Raw genomic sequence first — 19,414 nt, forward strand, 5'->3', positions numbered from 1 at the left:
TAATCTGCAAAAATATAGCTCCACAGATAAGTTTCAGCCATAGTCTCTTTAGGCATGTTTCTACCGTTATATTTATAATGATTATATAGCCATAGCAAAAGCAAGCGATTTAAATGCTAACCCAATGTGAATTTATAGGTAGGAGCACAGTAATTATGATACCTATTTAAGTTTGTGTGATAAGCAGACCTCAAACACTACATGATGACCTGTCTTCCAGTGCAGGCTGGACCTGCGCTAATTCCTTGATACTTAGCTCCTTGCTCCTATATCTTATATGACAGAGCTACATAACCCCTGGTATTAAAAATATCCTGAATTCTTGGGATCCATTGAGCAGAATATAGTTTGGAAAGGCACAATTCTCTGACAATTTCCACTTCACACAATTAAATAACCACCCCCTTCCCCCCATATCTTGAATTCCGTATCTTGAATTCCATTTTCCATACCACATACTCCATACTCCACATCCCAATATACCTCCTTTGCTGGGAGGCTTGGTTGCACTGTTTTTTTGTGTTTTTTTTTGTTTGTTTTTTGTTTTTTCACACCATACCCTACTGGTCCATTATTTGGGTAAAACTAGCAGGCTACCATATCATTTAACCTGGTGTCCCTCTTGGGCTTTGCAGGATTGCCCAGTATATATTACGTTTAATAATATAAACTACCTAGTGTCGAAGCTATCACCTTAAAGGGACAGTATACTGTAAAATAGTTTTTCCCTTAATGTGTTTACAATTGCTTTTTTTACCAAATGCAGAGTAAAAAATGTATGAAAATTAGCTTTTTAAGGTTTATTTCTGTATATTAAAGCTCTGATTTTGTGTTTTGAAGCCACAACCTAATAAAATGGGTTGAGCTTGTAGGTATAATCAGATCTCATTACTGTATCACATTGTGCACATATACCTGCTTCTTTATCTTATATCTGTCCTTAAAACAATCACCAATGCTTTGAGAGAACAATGGAAAATCAACATTTTATTACCTTATCTCTGCTTTATCACACTGGGAGTGTAATTTCTTCTGCTGGCTGTGTTTACAAAGCTTATCTATAGCTGGTACGCGCGGCCACAAACTTTCAGAATAGGTGGGGATACCACATGCTAAATTAACAATTTCAAATGCCAATATAAGGGTAAAGGAGCTACTTGTAAACAATTTAATACACTCCAGCAGGTAAAGTGGATCATTGGGAACAAATTAAAGGGGAGAATTTTTTTGAGTAAACTGTCCCTTTAAGTTCTCAAAGCTTCTTTATACAGGACACAGCATTGACCTACCATATAAATAACCTGTTCTTATTTATCCTCTAATAACCCATGAGCCCTCGCTACTTTCAACACAGACTCTGAGCCCTGCTCAGGTATTTAGACTATCATCTTCACTCTACCACCTCCCCCCCCTTCCATTTTAATGTACCTCCTAAGATAGGAAGGCTAAATACGCGGCTTATCTTGCTAATGCCGCACCTCCACAACTTTTAACATTACCTACTGATTAAGTATGCTAAATTCTTTCTTTCCCTATTTTGAACTAGTATCTAGATTAGGCCCGACAGTGGCCCATTGAGTTGTCAGAAAGATGTACCTTGCTATTAATATTTTACATGTATTAGGTTACCTTGTCTATATGCATTTATGTTATCTTGTCTACTTAATTCAATTTACACAAAAGATCTCTCAACTATTAAAATTACCAGGATATAACGTATAACACTAAATATCGCAAATTTATACACAACTTTACCAAGTTTTTTACCGTTATACTACCCTATATTTCTATACGAGGCGTTATTAAATGTATATAAAAAGAGGTTCTCACTTAGAGATCCAAAAGTGGTCTCTCCGCTAGACATAGCCCCCTACCTATGGTTCTGTGTCTATTAATGGGGTTCAAGAGTGGCCTCTTTTGTTAGTTAGGAGGCATACAGAATGTTAGGCATAACACTTGTATAATATGCTTCTGCATTCTCCCTTTTAGAATTGTATTATGCTGTCGCACAGAATTGTACTATATGTTCCCAGCATTTAATTATCACCGTGTATGTTTTTCATATCTTATGTATGCCTTTTTCAGAACCTCAATAAAAATAATAAAAAAAAATAAAAAAAATAAAAATAAAAGTGTAATGGGTATTTGAAGAATACTCAAGCAATACTATTGTTTTCTTGCTGTTAGGCATAGATCCTTAACATGGTCACTATGGTAACAGATTTCTGCAGAAATGCAGTTACCCTCAAGTGAAGAAATTGCCTGATACTGATTTTTCTCTATATGAATTAATAGAATTTACTGGGGATATAACCCTTTTCAATGTAGGTGAGCTGACCACGCTCGGTATTAGCATGTTGTCTTTTCTTATATTAATGAATAGATCTTTTCAGGTTAATGAATGTTAGGTTTGCTGTCCAAGAAAATAAATATAATTTGTTATGAACTTTTTTATTGAATTTTTTTACAATCTTTATTTAATACCAGCTTCAACATACAAAGCTTCCTTAATAAACAAATAATAACAAATTGATTAAAGAGTCAATATACAATTTGTTTGAACATTACATCATGCCAACCAATAGTCTACACAAACCCCGTAATCATTTATCAAAGCAAAACATGGTGCTATAACTCTTCAAAACATTCAGTTTGTCCATAAAAAGAAAAAACGATAAATCCATAAAGACTCCTATAATCTCATGCTGGAACTGGTGATTTTCTCATTCCTAAATTACCCCAAAAAACAAAAAAACAAAAACAAAACAAAACAAAAAAAAAAAAAAAGAAAAAAAAAAATTAATCATGATGTCTAACCACTTTGAACTATATTAAATTCCTAAAATGGTACAATATTTGCTCCTGTTGTGCCTCCCCCAATGATCTTATTAAAGGGCCCCATTTTTTAAGAAACAGTTTTACCTCATTTTCTTTAAATGCTTGTGTTGCATGTTGTTCTAAGATCATCTGTTTCATTAGAAAATTCTTCCATTCTACAAAACTAGGTTTTTTCTTATTTTTCCAATTTTTGAAAATGATATTCCTAGCAGATAGCACCACTATGTTTCCCAATTTATTATCCTGACTCCGGTCTTCTGCACTAACCAGAAAAATTATTTGCTCTAAATTAAAATATATCTGTCTATTAATAATCTTAGATAGCCAAAATTCAATCCTTCGCCAAAATTGCACAATTATTGGGCACTCCCAGACCATATGCACAAGATCAACCGCTACCATTTTACATTTGGGGCATTTATCAAACTCTTTGTGTCCCCACTTTGACCCTTTTTTAGGAGTATAATAGGTTTTATATATTAATTTTATGTGCGCCTCCCTCCATGTCTCTGACATCGTTATTTTAGCCACATTTTGTATATATTTTTTTAGATAATCTGGAAGAGGGAACTCCACTTACCAACTATATGCTCTAAGTTAGTTAACCCTTCTTGTAATAATAGCATTTTATACCACGGAGATATAGCATAGATTCCATGTTTAACTATACCTAACCAAGAATTAATTCTCTCCCAATTCCACTCGTATCCATTATTTCTAACTAAATTATCTATATAATGTTTAATTTGCAAGTAGGCAAAAAACTCTTTATTAAGCAGGCCAAATTCTTCTTTTAACATATCAAATGACTTAACATATTTTCTATCTACATTTATGAGTTGATGTATATGTTTAAGTCCTTTCCTTTCCCAATTCTTAAAAATTACAGAATTTATGCCTTCAGGAAAGGCCGGATTATTCTGAATTTCCAAGTATATAGATATTTTAAATGAGGCCTTACATTTTTCACAGACTTTTTGCCACGCCCATATGGGATAATATATTGTTTTTAGTCCCTTTACTTCTCTCGGGAGTTCTAATTTTGGTATATGCAGGAGATTTATCATTTTAAACCTGGGAAATAAGCTTAATTCTATTTCAGATATTGTATAATATGCCTTTTCAGTAATCCATTCTGTAGCTATCCTACTCAGAATGATCCAATTATAATATTCTAGATTCGGGAGCGCAAAACCCCCGTTTTCCCTTGGTAACATTATTTTTTTCATTGAAATTCTCGGTTTCTTTCCACTCCAAATAAATTTTTGGATATCTGATTGCAGCTTCTTTAAATCTTTTCTAAATATTGGTATTGGAATATTCTGCATAATATAAAGTATTTTGGGAAAAGTTATCATTTTATATAAATTTATTCTACCCAAAATAGATAGGGGCAGCTTTGACCAAAATTTAAGTTCCTCACTTATTTTTGTGAATAATGGAGTAAAATTCATACTATACCACTTATCTTCAAATGGAGAGATATATATTCCTAAGTATCTTATACCTTCTGGAGAATTTTTGAAACAATCCTTAATTTTTGCGTTAATTTGCCCCTTAATCATCATTAACTCTGATTTATTAGAATTTATTTTATACCCTGAGAACGTGCTAAAATTATTTATTACTTCCAATAATTTTGGAATATTTTTCACCAGGTTACTTACGAAAAGAAGCAAATCGTCTGCATATAGAGCAATCTTGCATTCATGCTGCGCTATTTTAATTCCTTCTATCTTCTCTCTTAAAACACATGCTAAAGGTTCTATAACAATATCAAATAATAAGGGGGACAAAGGGCATCCTTGTCTAGTACCCCTCTTTAAAATTATGTCACCCGAGTTTTGACCATTGATTAATAATGCTGTACGGGGAAAGTTATACAAATTCTTAATCAACTTAATTATTCTCTCATGAAATCCAAATCGTATTAGGGAGGTATATAAATGATTCCATTCTATTGAATCAAACGCTTTATGCGCATCTAGTGAAATAATAGCTGCATCATAATCCTTATCTTGTGTCTTCACATAACTTTGCTTTTTGAAATAGTCTAGTATAAGGAACACTTTTCTAATATTAGAGGCTGAGTTTCTACCTTTTAAAAACCATGTTTGATCTTTGTGTATTACCTGATTTAGTATCATTTGGAATCTCTCTGCCATTATACCAGTGAGTAACTTATAATCAACATTTAGTAGAGATATAGGTCTATATGAATCCATTTGATCACTTTTTTTGTTTGGTTTTAATATTAGAGAGGTCCAAGAAGACGTGAAATAACTTGACATGTCTTTTCCATCACAAAAATAAGAATTAAAAAGAGATTTAAGATAGGGTATCATATGTTCTGATAAGATTTTATAGTACTCACTAGGCAATAAATCTGGACCAGGAGATTTATTATTCTTCAGATTTTTAATCGCCTTTTCAATTTCTCTCTCTGTAATTGGTTCTGTGATTTTGTTCATCTCCTCTGTATCTACCATTGGGAGGTTTAGATTAGACCAAAATTTCTCTTTATTATTCAAATCTAGACTTTCGGCACTATATACCTTTTGATAATATTCTACCAGTGCTTTTATAATCTCCTCTGTTTTAGTCAATTTTACTCCCTCTCTATTCAAAACAGAAATAAAATTATGTCCCTTAGATTTATTGACTAATTTTGCAAGTAATTTTTCAGTTTTATTCCCATATCTAACATATTTTGCACTAACCTTAATCTCTTGTTGCGCGGTACTATTCAACAGCCATATATCTCTAGCTTCTTTGGCCTCTCCAAACTTCTTCCAATTAAGCTTGGAAGGCTCAGCTATGACTTTATTATATGTTGCAGTGAGCCTTCTAGTAATTTCCTTCTCCCTTTTTTTTTTTTTTTAATCATACACAAGTATGCAATGATTTCTCCTCTTAATACAGTTTTGGATGCTTCCCAAAAAAGTTCCGGCCTATCAGAATATTCATAAATATTACGGACATAATCCTGCCACTTTGCAGCTAGAAATGTTTTGAACTTCACATTCTCCAGAAGATAAGTTGGAAAATGAAATCTTTTAATGATTGAGTTACACGTATTTATCTTTAATTTTAATGTTAAAGGAGCGTGGTCTGACAGGATTATGTCTCTTATTGTAGTGTCTACTTCAATATCAAATAGTTTTTCTGAGATCAGAAACATATCTATTCTGGAGAAGGTCTTATGGGTTTTTGACACACATGTATAATCTTTATTTACCGGATTATTTTCTCTCCAAATATCCTTAACATTTAGATTATTCATGAGTTTTTTAAGAAGTTTGGATTCAAGATTATCCCTTTTGTTCTTTTGGATATTTCCTCCTTCTCTAAACCTATCTATTGGTACTTGAGAGACCATATTAAAATCTCCCCCCCATATGAGTATACCCTCTACTTCACCCATTATATGTGTCTGAAGATCTATCCAAAACTTAGGAGAGTGTTCATTTGGCCCATATACATTACAAATTGTAATAATTTTCCTCTGTAATTCTATTTTCAAAAGTATGTATCTCTCGTTTGGGTCTAAAAAACAGGACTTTATCTTAAAATCTAAATTTTTCTTTAGTAGGATAGCTACACCTCTCTTTCTATTCTTACAAGGAGTACCAAGTACCGTTCCAACCCAATTAGTTTTCAGCTTTTCTAACTCTTTCTTTTTTAAGTGGGTCTCCTGTATTAATGCTATATCTGTCCCAATTATTTTGAGCTGTCTAAGAATTGCTTTCCTTTTTAGGGGGGAGGTGATTCCACCTACATTCCACGAGGTTAAATTAATAAACCCTGATATATCTTATATGAGAGGGAGAATAGAGAGACACACAGGAAAAAAAAAAAAAAAAATTTTAAAAAAATAAATACAAAATTCGACTTGGTGCTCGGACATGTGGAAATATCTCAAACAAATCAAATTTCTCTTTAAACAGACTTAACATCTAAATTCTAACTTGTAACCTGTACTCCTTCATTTCATTTAATACCTTTCAGAAATAATTCAGCTTCATTTGTATTTTCTAACATTTTAATTCCCTTTGCCTCCTGGATTCGAATCCTAGCAGGATATATTAAAGTAGCATTCACCCCTTTATATATTAATTGGGTACAAAATGGAGCCATCTCTCTACGTTTATTTGAGACTTCTGCAGAGTAATCTTGGAAGATTAAAATTTTCCAATCCTCAATGATTACTTCCTTCTTTTTTCTGTAATAGTGGAGCATCTTTAACTTATCTTGAAAGTTAAGAAATTTGGCGATAATGGGTCTTGGTCTGTCATTACTTCTACCTTCTCTGAGTGGGCCTATCCTATGACTCCTCTCAATCACAAAGGGTAGTTCATTAGCAGGGATCTCTAACATCTCTGGGAGAGTAATGGATATAAATTTGTTTAAATCCTTAAATTGGGTTTGCTTTGAAAGACCTATTACTTTCAGATTATTCCGTCTGGCTCTATTTTCTAAGTCATCTGCTTTAATCTGTAGTTCCCTTATTCTTTTCTCCATTCTTATTATTTTAGTCTCGTTTATATTACTGTTATCTTCTATATCTGAAACCCTTTGCTCCACTTCAGATAGTCTTTTAGAAAATTGCCTGACTTCGGAGGCTAGCCCTGTAATTTCTGCCTTAACCTGGTCAAATTGAGGAATGAAAATCTCTGAAATGTTTTTAATCAATGTCACAGTGTCTATCTGATTAAAACTCTCGTTGTTTGCTTCAACCACTGTTTCATTATTCCCTTTATTTTTTTTTTCCTTATTTCTAGCTGACATCACTGGAGATTGGTTTTTTTCTGTGTCAAAAACTTATCCATATAAGTGAGTGTCCCCCTTATTCCCCTCCTAAGAGGATTATTTATGTGAAAAAAAAAGAAGCTTCCAATCAGTGAGAATAATATGTATCACTATACCAAATCCTCCCCTCCTCCCGTTGCCCCCCCTTTTTTCTTTTTTCCCTATAACACACACAAATTAAAATAAAAAAAAAAAAAAAATAAAAAAAAAAATTGTGATTTAGTGCTTAATACTTATAAATAAATAAGTGAAAATAAGACCAGCCTCTGTCAGCTGTATAGGGCAGCTTACTAAATTAAAGTAGATAGTTACACTTAAACAAAAATAAGCTTGCTTAGGTAGGTTCCTCCCACCCACTAACTTTATCAATTATACCCCTTTTTAGGGACAACAGCCTCCTTTGCCAAATACTAATCTCAAACCAAACAGATATAGCAAAATAAAAATTCTTATTTACACGGTCTTATAACTATACAGTGAGTTACATGATAATTTCTTAACTATTTACTAGACCTCTATTTTACAGATCAAGTCTAGCCAGTGTAACAAGCACACCCTTTATAAGACTTTGATTACTAATATTATCTGCCCTGGGACCAACTGCGAATATCAATAGCCAGAGTCTTTACTTTATCAAATCACAGTCTTATAGATTTTTACTTTGAGATCAACTCAGTCTCTCTGTTTTTTTTTCCTTTCCCCTCCTTCTGCAATTTTCTTTATTTGTTCTTCCTCCCGTGCTTTATACCGTTCTTTTCCCAGTCTCCCCTTTGCAACTTTTCTATTGTCTCCAATTTAAATATTGAGGGGGAGAGAGAAAACAGACAAAGGCAATACTCATAGGAGATTTCCACCTTGTTCCTAACCATGCATTCACCTCGCCAATTTCCAGGCAACAATGTCTCTTTACTCCACAATTACTCCCAGCGAGGGCTTACCGTATCTCTGGTGGTTATCGCCAACGTTCTCTACTCCATCAGCAGGGAGCTGGTTACCTGTTTCTCCTCTGCTTTGAGCGAGGCACACCACACACTGGAGACTGCAAACAGGAAAGCGGCAGTAGCTGATGACGTAGATCGGTGAAGACTCCCTCTGCCTCTGACAACCACTCCACAAGCCTTGCGCTCCCAGCTGCAGGATGATACACGGAGCCCTCGCAATACACCAGCACCGGCATCCAAATCACCCGCTTCCGCGTCTGCTCAAAACCAGGTGAGCCGCTTTACAGGTAAGACCTTCTCTTCTTCAAGCAGGTGATTTTCAGCATAGCCGTCAGCATAGTAGGCACAGCGGGTGAGCTAACAATGTAGAGCTCCTAGGCTGCAGTCTTCCTTCCTTAGGAAAGCACTCGTAGGCACTTTGTTTTAGATAGGCACCCACTGCTAATAATCCTTTTGTTGTATTGTATTGTCAGGCTGCCAACCTCACTAGCCGTGTGTATCTTTGATATCAGATATGGGGCACCAGGTTGTTCAGTCTCCCGACTTGTTTAAGCTTTATTTCCACCGTCCTTCCGCTGAGTCTATCACCCAAGACTCATGCCACTTTCCTGGGCTAAGGACAATAGCGTTGAGGGGGAAGGGTGTAGCTCCCTTCTAGCTGAAATCAACACTAGGCAACAGCGCACCTTCACCTGCTAGCTCCTCCCCTCCGCCACACCTGCCACCACTTTTTTATTGAATTAATAGAATTAATTTTTTATGCTGAATTCCCTGTTTTATTTTCTGGGGGAATACTTTAAACCTGGGGAGTCTACCTTTAGTCTTTATTTGAAATTGCTTACTCAAGGTCTGCATAGTTGCCAACATTTGAAAAATAATTCCAGGGACACTTTGCAGCTATCAGTTACCTGCATGAAAACTTTTACCATACCCCCTACCCTAAAGTTCTGCTCCGCCCACTTTGCCAAACCCACATAATTAGCAGATATTATGCAGGTGGCACATGGGTGTCAGGCATTCTGCAGGGGGCACATAGGGACCAGATAACATGCAGGGGGGCACTTCCCTGCGGTGTCTGTGCACATATTGGTAAGCAGTGGTCACTATGCCGGGGTACCTGGGTGCGTATTGGTGAGCAGGGTCCACTTTCCCAGGGTGCCTGGGCATCTATTGGCTAGCAGGCACCATTTTTCCAGAGTGGCTGGGTGGAAATTGGCGAGCAAGGGCCACTTTCCTTGAGGGCTCCGTCCTAGATGGCTATTGGTTAGCAAGGGCCACTTTCCCAGGTTGTCTGGGCACTTATTTCCTAGGCAAAGGCTTTAAAAACGTGAAGCTGAAAGAAACTGGAAACCCTATTTGCCTGAATACTCGTTTTAATACTATTTGTCTGAAATTACTATTTTGCTTACCACAAATATAACAATGTTTTCACTATAGACCTCTCCTATGCTGACCTGTTGCCTACTACAGCACAGAGTAGCAGACAGTGCCAAGCCACACCACACACACAAACATAAATCTGCTGTTTTTTATAACATGCTGCTGCAGCATTTACCCCACCCCCTTCCTGTTCCTCTCTCTCATTGCACAGCCTGGGCAGTGGGCTGGAAGTGGAACAGAACGAACTAACTAACTGGCTGGCCCCACCCCTCTCCCTGCTGCAGACACAGCCTTGTTATTGTGATATACAGCTTTGTGCTCCTCCCCGCCGTACTGTACTTGCTTCGTCAGAGCTGTGCACAGTGTGCAATAACATCAGGACGCGCTGCAGAACTCGTTGCCCGTGCATTTCTTGACTATCTCATGGCTTGGCTGTACTTGCTGCTGCTCCTGGGCCCCTGTGCTCTTCCTTGCACCTCTTACATGCAGGACACTGCACCACCACTCTATAATATAAGCCTTGACCTGCCACCTGAGCAGCGATGGGAGCCTGTGCTGAAGAATTACAACTATTCATACTTGAGAGAGGCAATGGAACAAGTACTAGAGTAAGTGCTTTATCCTTATTGGCTTATTATAAACTCAGGGCAGTTGTCAGCACAAAATGTTTCTTTTTAATAACTGGCTATATAAACACATTTTATATTAGATTCCTATTTAAAATATATACCAGTGTGTCTGCAAAGTACTGTTTCCTGTCATTTAGTGCAGTTAAAGGGACATTGCAGTCAACTTTTTTTCTTTGTTTTTACATAAAAGAATGCATTTCAATTTTTTTAAACTAATTTTCCTGTTATGTAAATCAAGTTTTCTTGTCATATTTGCAGAGGCATGTCACTCCCCCAGTAGAGCAGGGGCAGTTGTCGTTATCATCTAGAGAGGGTTTATAGGAAGTACAACAAAGCCAATACAGGTGGCCCTCGTTTTACAACGGTTCAATTTACACCGTTTCAGAATAGCAACCTTTTTTTCCAGTCATGTGACTGCTGTTGAAAAGCATTGAGAAGCAGTGCATTTATTAAAATAGCCAGTAGGTGGAGCTGTCCGCTTGTGTTTCAGCCAAGCAAGCTGAAATTAATCAGTTTAACCAGACCTGAGCTATCAAGCAGATTTCAAAGGAACAAGATCTTCCTGTCTATAAATCAGTCCAGATTGCAATGCATAGAAAGAACTGTTTGCAGAAAAATGCAAGTGAAGTCTGTGTTGTGTGATTATTTTATTAGGTTTATTATTCTGTTTAGCAAATGTTTTTGTTCATTTAACTTAGTTTAATTATATATTCTGTGTTGTGTGATTATTTTATTAGGTTTATAATGCTGTTTAGCATTTAAAGGCTTCATTTCAAAGCTTTAAAAATAATGTATTAGGTGTTACTTATGACAATTTTGAGAGGGGCCTGGAACCTATCTCCCTCACTTCCCATTGACTTACATTATAAACTGGGTTTCAATTTACAACGGTTTCGATTTACAACCATTCCTTCTGGAACCTAACCCCGGCGTAAACTGAGGGCTACCTGTACTTTACTGTATTTGGTTCAGTTTAGCTTTTAAACAATGTTTATTGAACACTGTATGCGCATTATGCTGTAAAACAGAAATAAATGTACAGTTATTTATTTAAATATAAGTTTAAACATACAAACATTCAAAGCACTAACATGGAAAGATGTTTATTACTCCCTGCATGACAAACAGCCACTCGGATATCGCTACTGCATATCGTATTTCACAGTAAACATAAAGTCAAGTGCTTTGAATGTTTGTATGTTTTTTTAACTTATAAATAAATAGATATTTATAAATAACTATACACTTATTTCTGTTTCACAGCATAATGCACAGTGTTCAATAAACATTGCTCAATAAAACACCCCCATTTGTGATAGAAAAGGCCACGCATGCGCTATAGAATGGTTTCAGAATTTCACAATTGTAAAGAGTTTTACCGTGACGTATGCGCCCAGGAATGTGAAGAATCTGCCACGCATGCGTATTAGGCTCAAACTGAGAGCAACAGCTGATGGAATGTCACAGGAAGTGACATGGTTCGCTGTTTTACAAAGTTCGGTCCCTTCACAGAACACCGGCAAATGTTTCATTCATACTTTGGGGCATATGTATCAAGCTCCGTATGGAGCTTGATGCCCTGTGTTTCTGGCGAGCCTGCAGGCTTGCCAGAAACAGCAGTTATGAATCAGCGGTCACAAAGACCGCTGCTCCATAACCTGTCCGCCTGCTCTGAGCAGGCGGACAGACATCGCCGGAAATCAACTCGATCGAGTTGATTGACACCCCCGCGAGTCTGCAGGGGGCGGCGTTGCACCAGCAGCTCTTGTGAGCTGCTGATGCAATGCTGAATACGGCGAGCGTATTGCTCGCCATATTCAGCGAGGTCTGGCGAACCTGATCCGCAGTGTCGGATCAGGTCCGCCAGACCTTCATACATATGCCCCTTTGTTTGCATCAAGTTTTCTGGCTCCTCTGATTGGTGTGCAAGTAAACCAATCAATTAAATTGTGGAGTTCACACCTCCGTTTCTCGGATAGGTGTTAAAACTGGCTACAAATAGTTGCGAATTATGTCATAGCTGTCAAATGCTTCACTGTTAACGGGCGTAATAGTTGTAATCCTGTAAATCAAAAGAGTGTATATTTAAACCTTTAAAGGATGGTGAGTAACAACGCAGTTACGCAATGATTAACCCCTTACAATCTATCATAAAAATAATGTCCTATTCATACATTTAGTAAACACAAATTATAACGATACAGTTTTATGCCCACATTTCAATCCATTACTGTGCACAAACATTGTATGGCATCCACAAATGCATTTGTGATAAGTGGATTTTGTCATGTTTAAACAATGCACGTGCAAAATCTAGGTATTGGTCCTACTGTTTAAAGGAACAAAAAAAAAATGGTTTATTCACAGTTAATAATTCTAATAATAAAAAAAATAACGATAAAATAATATAATGAAAAAACAATATTATAATAATAATAATATTGTAATGCAATTAATTTTCATTAAAAATGCCCTTTCTACACCTACACTAATGAAACACCATTTAAAGCATTTTTAATGAAATGGAATGGGTTCCAACGTTCCATAAATTTGTCATGAGTGATGATGTAAAAGAATATTTCAACCCCTTGGATGTCACATCAGTTACCCCACCACAAAAACTACTTACCCCAGATATACTTAAAGGGACAGTAAACACCTTGTGTTTTTCATATAAAATGTTTAGTTATGCATAACGAAACAACTTTTGCAAAATATTTATTTATTTCTCCCCCATTTTATGTAATTTAGCAATGAAAGTGGAGCAATTTCTAATTCTCAGAACTTTAAGTGCTCTCTGCTGGCTTCTACAGGCTAACCCTTCTACATATTTGTCTCTAATTGGCTTGATCAGATAACAACGGCAAAACAATGCATTTTACACTAACATTATGACAAAGCCTAGCCTTTTTGTCTATGGATTAACCCCTTAATAACCAGTGACGTACCCTGTACGTAGCTGGTCTTTCTATGGGGGTGCCGCTTTCATATTGTGCTATTTATCAACACAATCCTACAGGGTATGTCGTGGTTGTTAAGGGGTTAAAGCCCAGATTGGCTCCTCCAAATTAGGCAAATTGTGGGTGGAGTTTGGCTACTTAAAAATAATTTTAATGTGTTTTAAGAATGTTAAGTGTTGGCTGCTTTGTTACCCTATAGCAGCACAAAAGAAATGTCTTGTAATTACAAGTCAAAGCTATGCTCAGGCTATAAAGCCCCAACATAGTAATGTAATGCAACACACTTTGTCATTCAAGGGCCGCGTTCAGGCAGCGCTCAGGAGCTAGTGGAGGCGCTTCACTCCCAGCGATGACGTGGCGCTAGGTGACGTCACAAGCAAGGGAGCTTCGAAAAAACGCTCGCATGCGCAAAGGGATCTGCTGCACAATAATGGACTGCGCATGCGAACGTTTTTACTAAGCTCCCTTGTAGCTGCCTTTTACACAATACCGTTGTTATACCGACGATGATTTCCCCAGTCTCTTCGCAAACATCGGAACTCTGAACCACCTCCATTCAGCTGCTCTCAGCTCAGCCCCTGTAGCTTATCCTGCACTGAATAGAGGTGGGTCAGAGTTGCAATGTTTGCCAAGAGACTGGGGAAATCATTCTCGGCTCTGGGGATCTATCAAAATCGGGAATCGGCAATTCCCTCCCTGAACCCCGCCCACACATCTCTAACCTGCCCACACATCTCTAGTTTGCCACACAACGATCGCCAGCCCAGCCTCAGTGAGGGAAATACACATTGAATGTCAGGTCTTTGTGTTTATATACATATAATATGATTTTTTGTGATAATGTAGCCCATTTCTTTTCACTTCATACGCTACGTATGAAGTGAAAAGAAATGGGCCTACATTCTCTAGAGCACACGAAAAATCATATTATATGTATAAAAACATGGCAGCCTCCACAGCAACACATGTGTGGAGGCTGCCATGTTTCCAAGCGTCTGAGCTTGCTCTGAAAAGTCCCAGCTTTTCCAGCACGCTGGAAGCGCTGGGACTTACGTCACCAGAGCTCTCAAAAAACGCCAGCCATCTCACTTGCAAGTGTGAGAAAAACGCTCCAAGCGAGTTCCAGTTTGCTTGGAGCGCTGCCCGAACGCAGCCAATGTGTGCTTAAAAAACCAGCATATCAGCTGGCTGAGCATCATGGGAAGTGTAGTTCCAAAACCTCTGGAGGGCCAAGTTTGAGGATGTCTGGGTTAGTATGTGCTTTACCATACATTAGCTTGTCTGTCAGTTAAGTATGAGAAGATAATTACCAATTAGTGAGTATGTACACTCTCAGATCTATACGTGGGGTGAAAGTTAACAAAAATAACTTTAATTCATACAGATCATGTGATTTAACAAAAAAAAAAGTTTAGTTACTTGTTTAGAAATTGTCAAACGTACCCTTCTCTTGGTATTCTTTATTGAAGCACAGCTCTTTCAAATAAGACCATACTGTAATTTAAATTTTGACTTCCATATTAAATACAGTTAAATAATATGTGGAATGAAAATATTTATCAAAAGTTGATAATCAGAGAGAAAGAGAGTACAATTTAAAGAAACATGATACCCAAATGTTGAAGCATTTGAAAGTGATGCAGCATATCTCTTCGTGAAAAAGGAAGATATTTGACCTCAATTTTTTCTCAGTAGTCACATCCCATTGTAAAGGGACTTTAAGCATTAAAATCTGGATGCTAGTTCCTGGACTTATTTACTAGACACAGTCACTTTATTTCCATCCTCAGTTTAAGGAAGATTACTATTAAATCTTGTGAGATTTCAGTGAAATCCAATGAGATCACAGTAAAGCAAAGTGTGAAGTTAGCATTGATTATGAAAGAATAACTTTGAATCAGAGCACTTACTTTGGTGAGCTGAAGAAATTTTGAAGTAAAATATCTTCCTTTTTGACATAGAAATGTTCAGGTGATATTTTCTAATCAGGTTTTTACAGTTATGCGTTATCAATTTAAAGTGAAATGGGTATCATGTCCCTTTTAAAATAAGTGTTCCAGTTAATTTCTGTTATCCTTTCCATTGCAACATACTGAGGAAGGCTGAAGAGAGTCTATGTGTCTTGAGCAATATATGCATAGCATTGTTGCAAACTCAGACTTTAAAGTTATGGTAAATTTTCCATATATTGAATGTATTATTTGTATTTACAAAGCATGGGCATGTGAAGCGCTAACTTTTATTTATTGTTATCAAATTTATTTTTATAAATATAATTTTAATTATGCCCTCTTTACGTGTATCCTCTGCCCCCTTTCCCTTCTGTTTCTGTAGTGTAGTGACATAGAGGATGGTTCCACCCGCTCGCTAAGTAGCCAGCAATGCACGCTCCCAACAGTGAAACATACACGTTTACATCACCTGTATGCTTCAGAAGAATTCTTATAGATCAGAACGCACGTGTAGCTCTGCAACTTAGTTTTTTCTTAATGCCGTGTGGCTATTGATCCGATTAGAAATTAGGTGAAATTATCACCTCAGGAAAAAAATAGTTAAACAAAGTGAGCAGGTGGAGTAGAGTTAACTAAATAAATACAACATAAAAAAGGTATTTCACACTATCATACATATATAAAAAATTACCATGACACAAAAATTAATGTACAGATTCAGATTTTATATTAAAGGAACATGAAACCTTTTTTTTTCTTTCATGATTTAGAAAGAGCATGCAATTAAAAAAAAAACCCTCTAATTTACTTCTATTATCTAATTTGCTTCATTCTTTTGATATACTTTGCTGAAAGGCATATCTAGATAGGCTCAGTAGCTGCTGATTGGTTGCTGCACAAATATGCCTTGTATGATTGGCTCATACATGTGCATTCCCATTTCTTCAACAAAGGATATCTAAAGAATGAAGCAAATTAGATAATAGAAGTAAATTGGAATGTTGTTTTAAATTGTATTCTCTACTTGAACCATGAAAGATTTTTTTGGGTTTAGTGTCCCTTTTAATGTGTACTTATATTTACACTTTAAGTAGTTGGAGATGTTTCAAGTTGTCTTTACCAAACCCCTCTTGTCTTAGGTTGGGCAAGCCTGTTTAAGGCAAGGCAATTTCACATTCTTTTAATAAATCTGTATCCTTCGTATGTTATTAAATAGGTGTTTTGATTTACTACAGGTTTGTTGTTGTTTTTTAGCACATATGTACCGAAATGGGTCCATGAGATCATACGTCCACTAGCAGAAGTGGATTTAGAGCTTTTCCTTCATGAACCATATGCTGGAGAGATGAAAGGTATAGCCAGGGCACTGCAAATTCAACCTGGTGACGTGGTCCTATTAAACCTTTGTTATGAAGCAACAGCGTAAGTAGAAGCTCAGGGTTCTATTGTTTGATATTAGAAATCATGTGCATGTTTTTTTAATAGTTTAGCATTAAAATGTTGTTTGGTTTAGTTTAAAGAGACATTAAATACGTTAAGATTTTTATATAAAATTTTTAATTTTATGTAATAAATCAACTTTGCAATATAATTTCATTATTTTTATTTTTTTAGTCTCCTTTTCCTGTAATATAATTCTGAAAATTGTGGTCTTTCCAGTTCCTGTCGAATGGTGATGTCCCCCCCGCTTTATGGACATTAACATTTTACACTTATTTTTTGACATTGAAACAATTAATATACTTTTAAAAAATACATCTGCATATTATTCTCAGACTAATCTTTGCTTTGAATATGTCATTCAATATAGTATTTACTTATCATACTTCCCAGCATGTACCAGATGTATTCTGGGGAGTGAAAGTACTTATGTGCAGTGGCATTTTGTGATCAGACTTGCAGTGGAGGGGTGGCATCACACACAGAGGGGCTGTGTGTGTAGATGGGTCTGGGTGGGTCATAAAACACCTTGTAATAACAATGAATGGGACTTACAAAAACAAAAAACTTACACCTTGTTTGGTGCAATTTTTTTTTTTATTAAGGCCCAACCTCCTCCCAACACTTGCTTTATTGGAGCATATCCAGACTTTTTACTGGAGAAAACACAGCTACCCAATATAATTTTGTTGGCAAAGCTCACATTATTTTGCAAATGCCTATGTGATGAGCCCTGCTGAGGCCAGTTAAAGGGACGCTAAACCCCAAATGTTTCTTTCATGTTTCAGGTAGAGAATACAATTTTAAACAACTTTCTAATTTACTTCTATGATCTAATTGGCTTCATTATTTAGATATCCTTTGCTGAAGAAATAGCAATGCACATGAGTGAGCCAATCGCACAAGGCATCTATGTGCAACCTACCTAGATATGCTTTTTAGCAAAGGATATCAATAGAATAAAGCAAAATAAATAATAGAAGTAAATTATAAAGGTGTTTAAAATTGCATGCTCTTCCTAATCATGAAAGAAATTTTTTGGGTTTTATGTCCCTTTAAGGGCAGATATGTAACAGGGTAAGGCTTGTAAAGCTCTTTGAGTTGGAAAACCCACAAATATCAGAGATAAATTACAGGAAAAGGGGCGGGAATAAATACTTAAAATGTACAGCAAAGTTGTGTTACCCCATATCATTAAATATTTTATATTCCAATGTTTATGTTCCTTTAAGTGCCTAGTATGTTAGGTATGTGCAATGTAAAGTAAGATTCGAGAATTGGAACAGTATTTGTTTTTGTCACTGTGTTTGCTGAAAAGGTGATTTCTTTTAGACCTGCTGTAAATTGACTTGTGAACCAAATAAACTGTTTGGGGCCTATCTATCAAGCTCCGAATGGAGCTTGAGGGCCCGTGTTTCTGGTGAGCCTGATCGGGTTGATTGATACCCCCTGCTGGCGGCCCATTGGCCACGAGTCTGCAGGGGGCGGCGTTGCACCAGCAGCTCTTGTGAGCTACTGGTGCAATGCTGAATACGGAGAGCGTATTGCTCTCCGCATTCAGCGATGTCTGTCGTACCTGATACGCACTGTCGGATCAGGTCCGACAGACATTTGTTAAATATGCCTCTTTGTGTTCAGTTTTATCACGTTATGTTTTATATATATATATATATATATATATATATATATATATATATATATATATATATATATATATATATTTATTCAAGGTACTGTTGTCAAAGTGCTGTCTAGTCCTTATCCTCTCCTGCTTGCTGACCCAGTTTATTCTAACCAAGAGATTGTCTTCTTCTGTTCAGAAGTGTCAACCCATTATGCTCTGAATAAGAGCCTGTCCAGTCCTGCTTTCAAGTTGTCGATATGATCTGTTCTCACAATGAGATTTCCACATCAGTTCTGGTTATGTGTTGCTGACAATTTTATATTCCGGTCAAATGTTGTCGAGTTCTGCTTCCAACTTCCTGACCCAGCATGCCTCAGACTATGATAATGTCAAGTCTAGAGCTGCTTCAAGATTGTTAATGTAGCCCATTCCAGACTACAAGATTCCCACGTCATGTCCATATTCTGTCTGTTCAAGCTATGGCAGTTGTGCCTGGTATGCAAACTTTACCTCTGAATCAGGTTCATCACATATCTTTAACTGCTTGTGATGCACAGGCCGTACACAAGAGATGTTCCTTCTTTCAGAATGCTAGCGCACATGTGTATTTGCGTCTCTTTAGTGTTAAAACAACTGCCTAACAATATGGTAAAGAATAATGCTGCAAAAAAAGTTATATAGTAATTTTGCCAAACAATCCACTGTGCTGTATCTTACACATGAGTTATTGCTTGTCTAATTGTGTACATAACTCTCACAGATACATCTTTTTACTTTAAAGGGACATAAACTTTAGTTAGAGATCTAGGTCCGGTTCAAAGAGCAATGTTTATATAGATAT

The 19,414-nt window shown here is 36.6% G+C and overlaps 1 protein-coding gene across 1 annotated transcript in view; it reads left to right on the top strand.

Moving 5' to 3' along the window:
* The first annotated feature begins 10,296 nt into the window (after positions 1-10,296).
* Positions 10,297-19,414, top strand: part of NAAA (N-acylethanolamine acid amidase) — a 64,659-nt gene continuing 55,541 nt past the window's right edge. Inside the window, exons 1-2 of the mRNA XM_053703400.1 lie at positions 10,297-10,576; positions 16,764-16,931. Of these exons, the coding sequence (XP_053559375.1) occupies positions 10,392-10,576; positions 16,764-16,931 (353 nt within the window). The 5' untranslated portion in view covers positions 10,297-10,391. The remainder of the gene's footprint in view (positions 10,577-16,763; positions 16,932-19,414) is intronic.

Source organism: Bombina bombina, chromosome 2, assembly GCF_027579735.1.
Source record: "Bombina bombina isolate aBomBom1 chromosome 2, aBomBom1.pri, whole genome shotgun sequence".
In the NCBI taxonomy this organism is placed as follows: domain Eukaryota; kingdom Metazoa; phylum Chordata; class Amphibia; order Anura; family Bombinatoridae; genus Bombina; species Bombina bombina.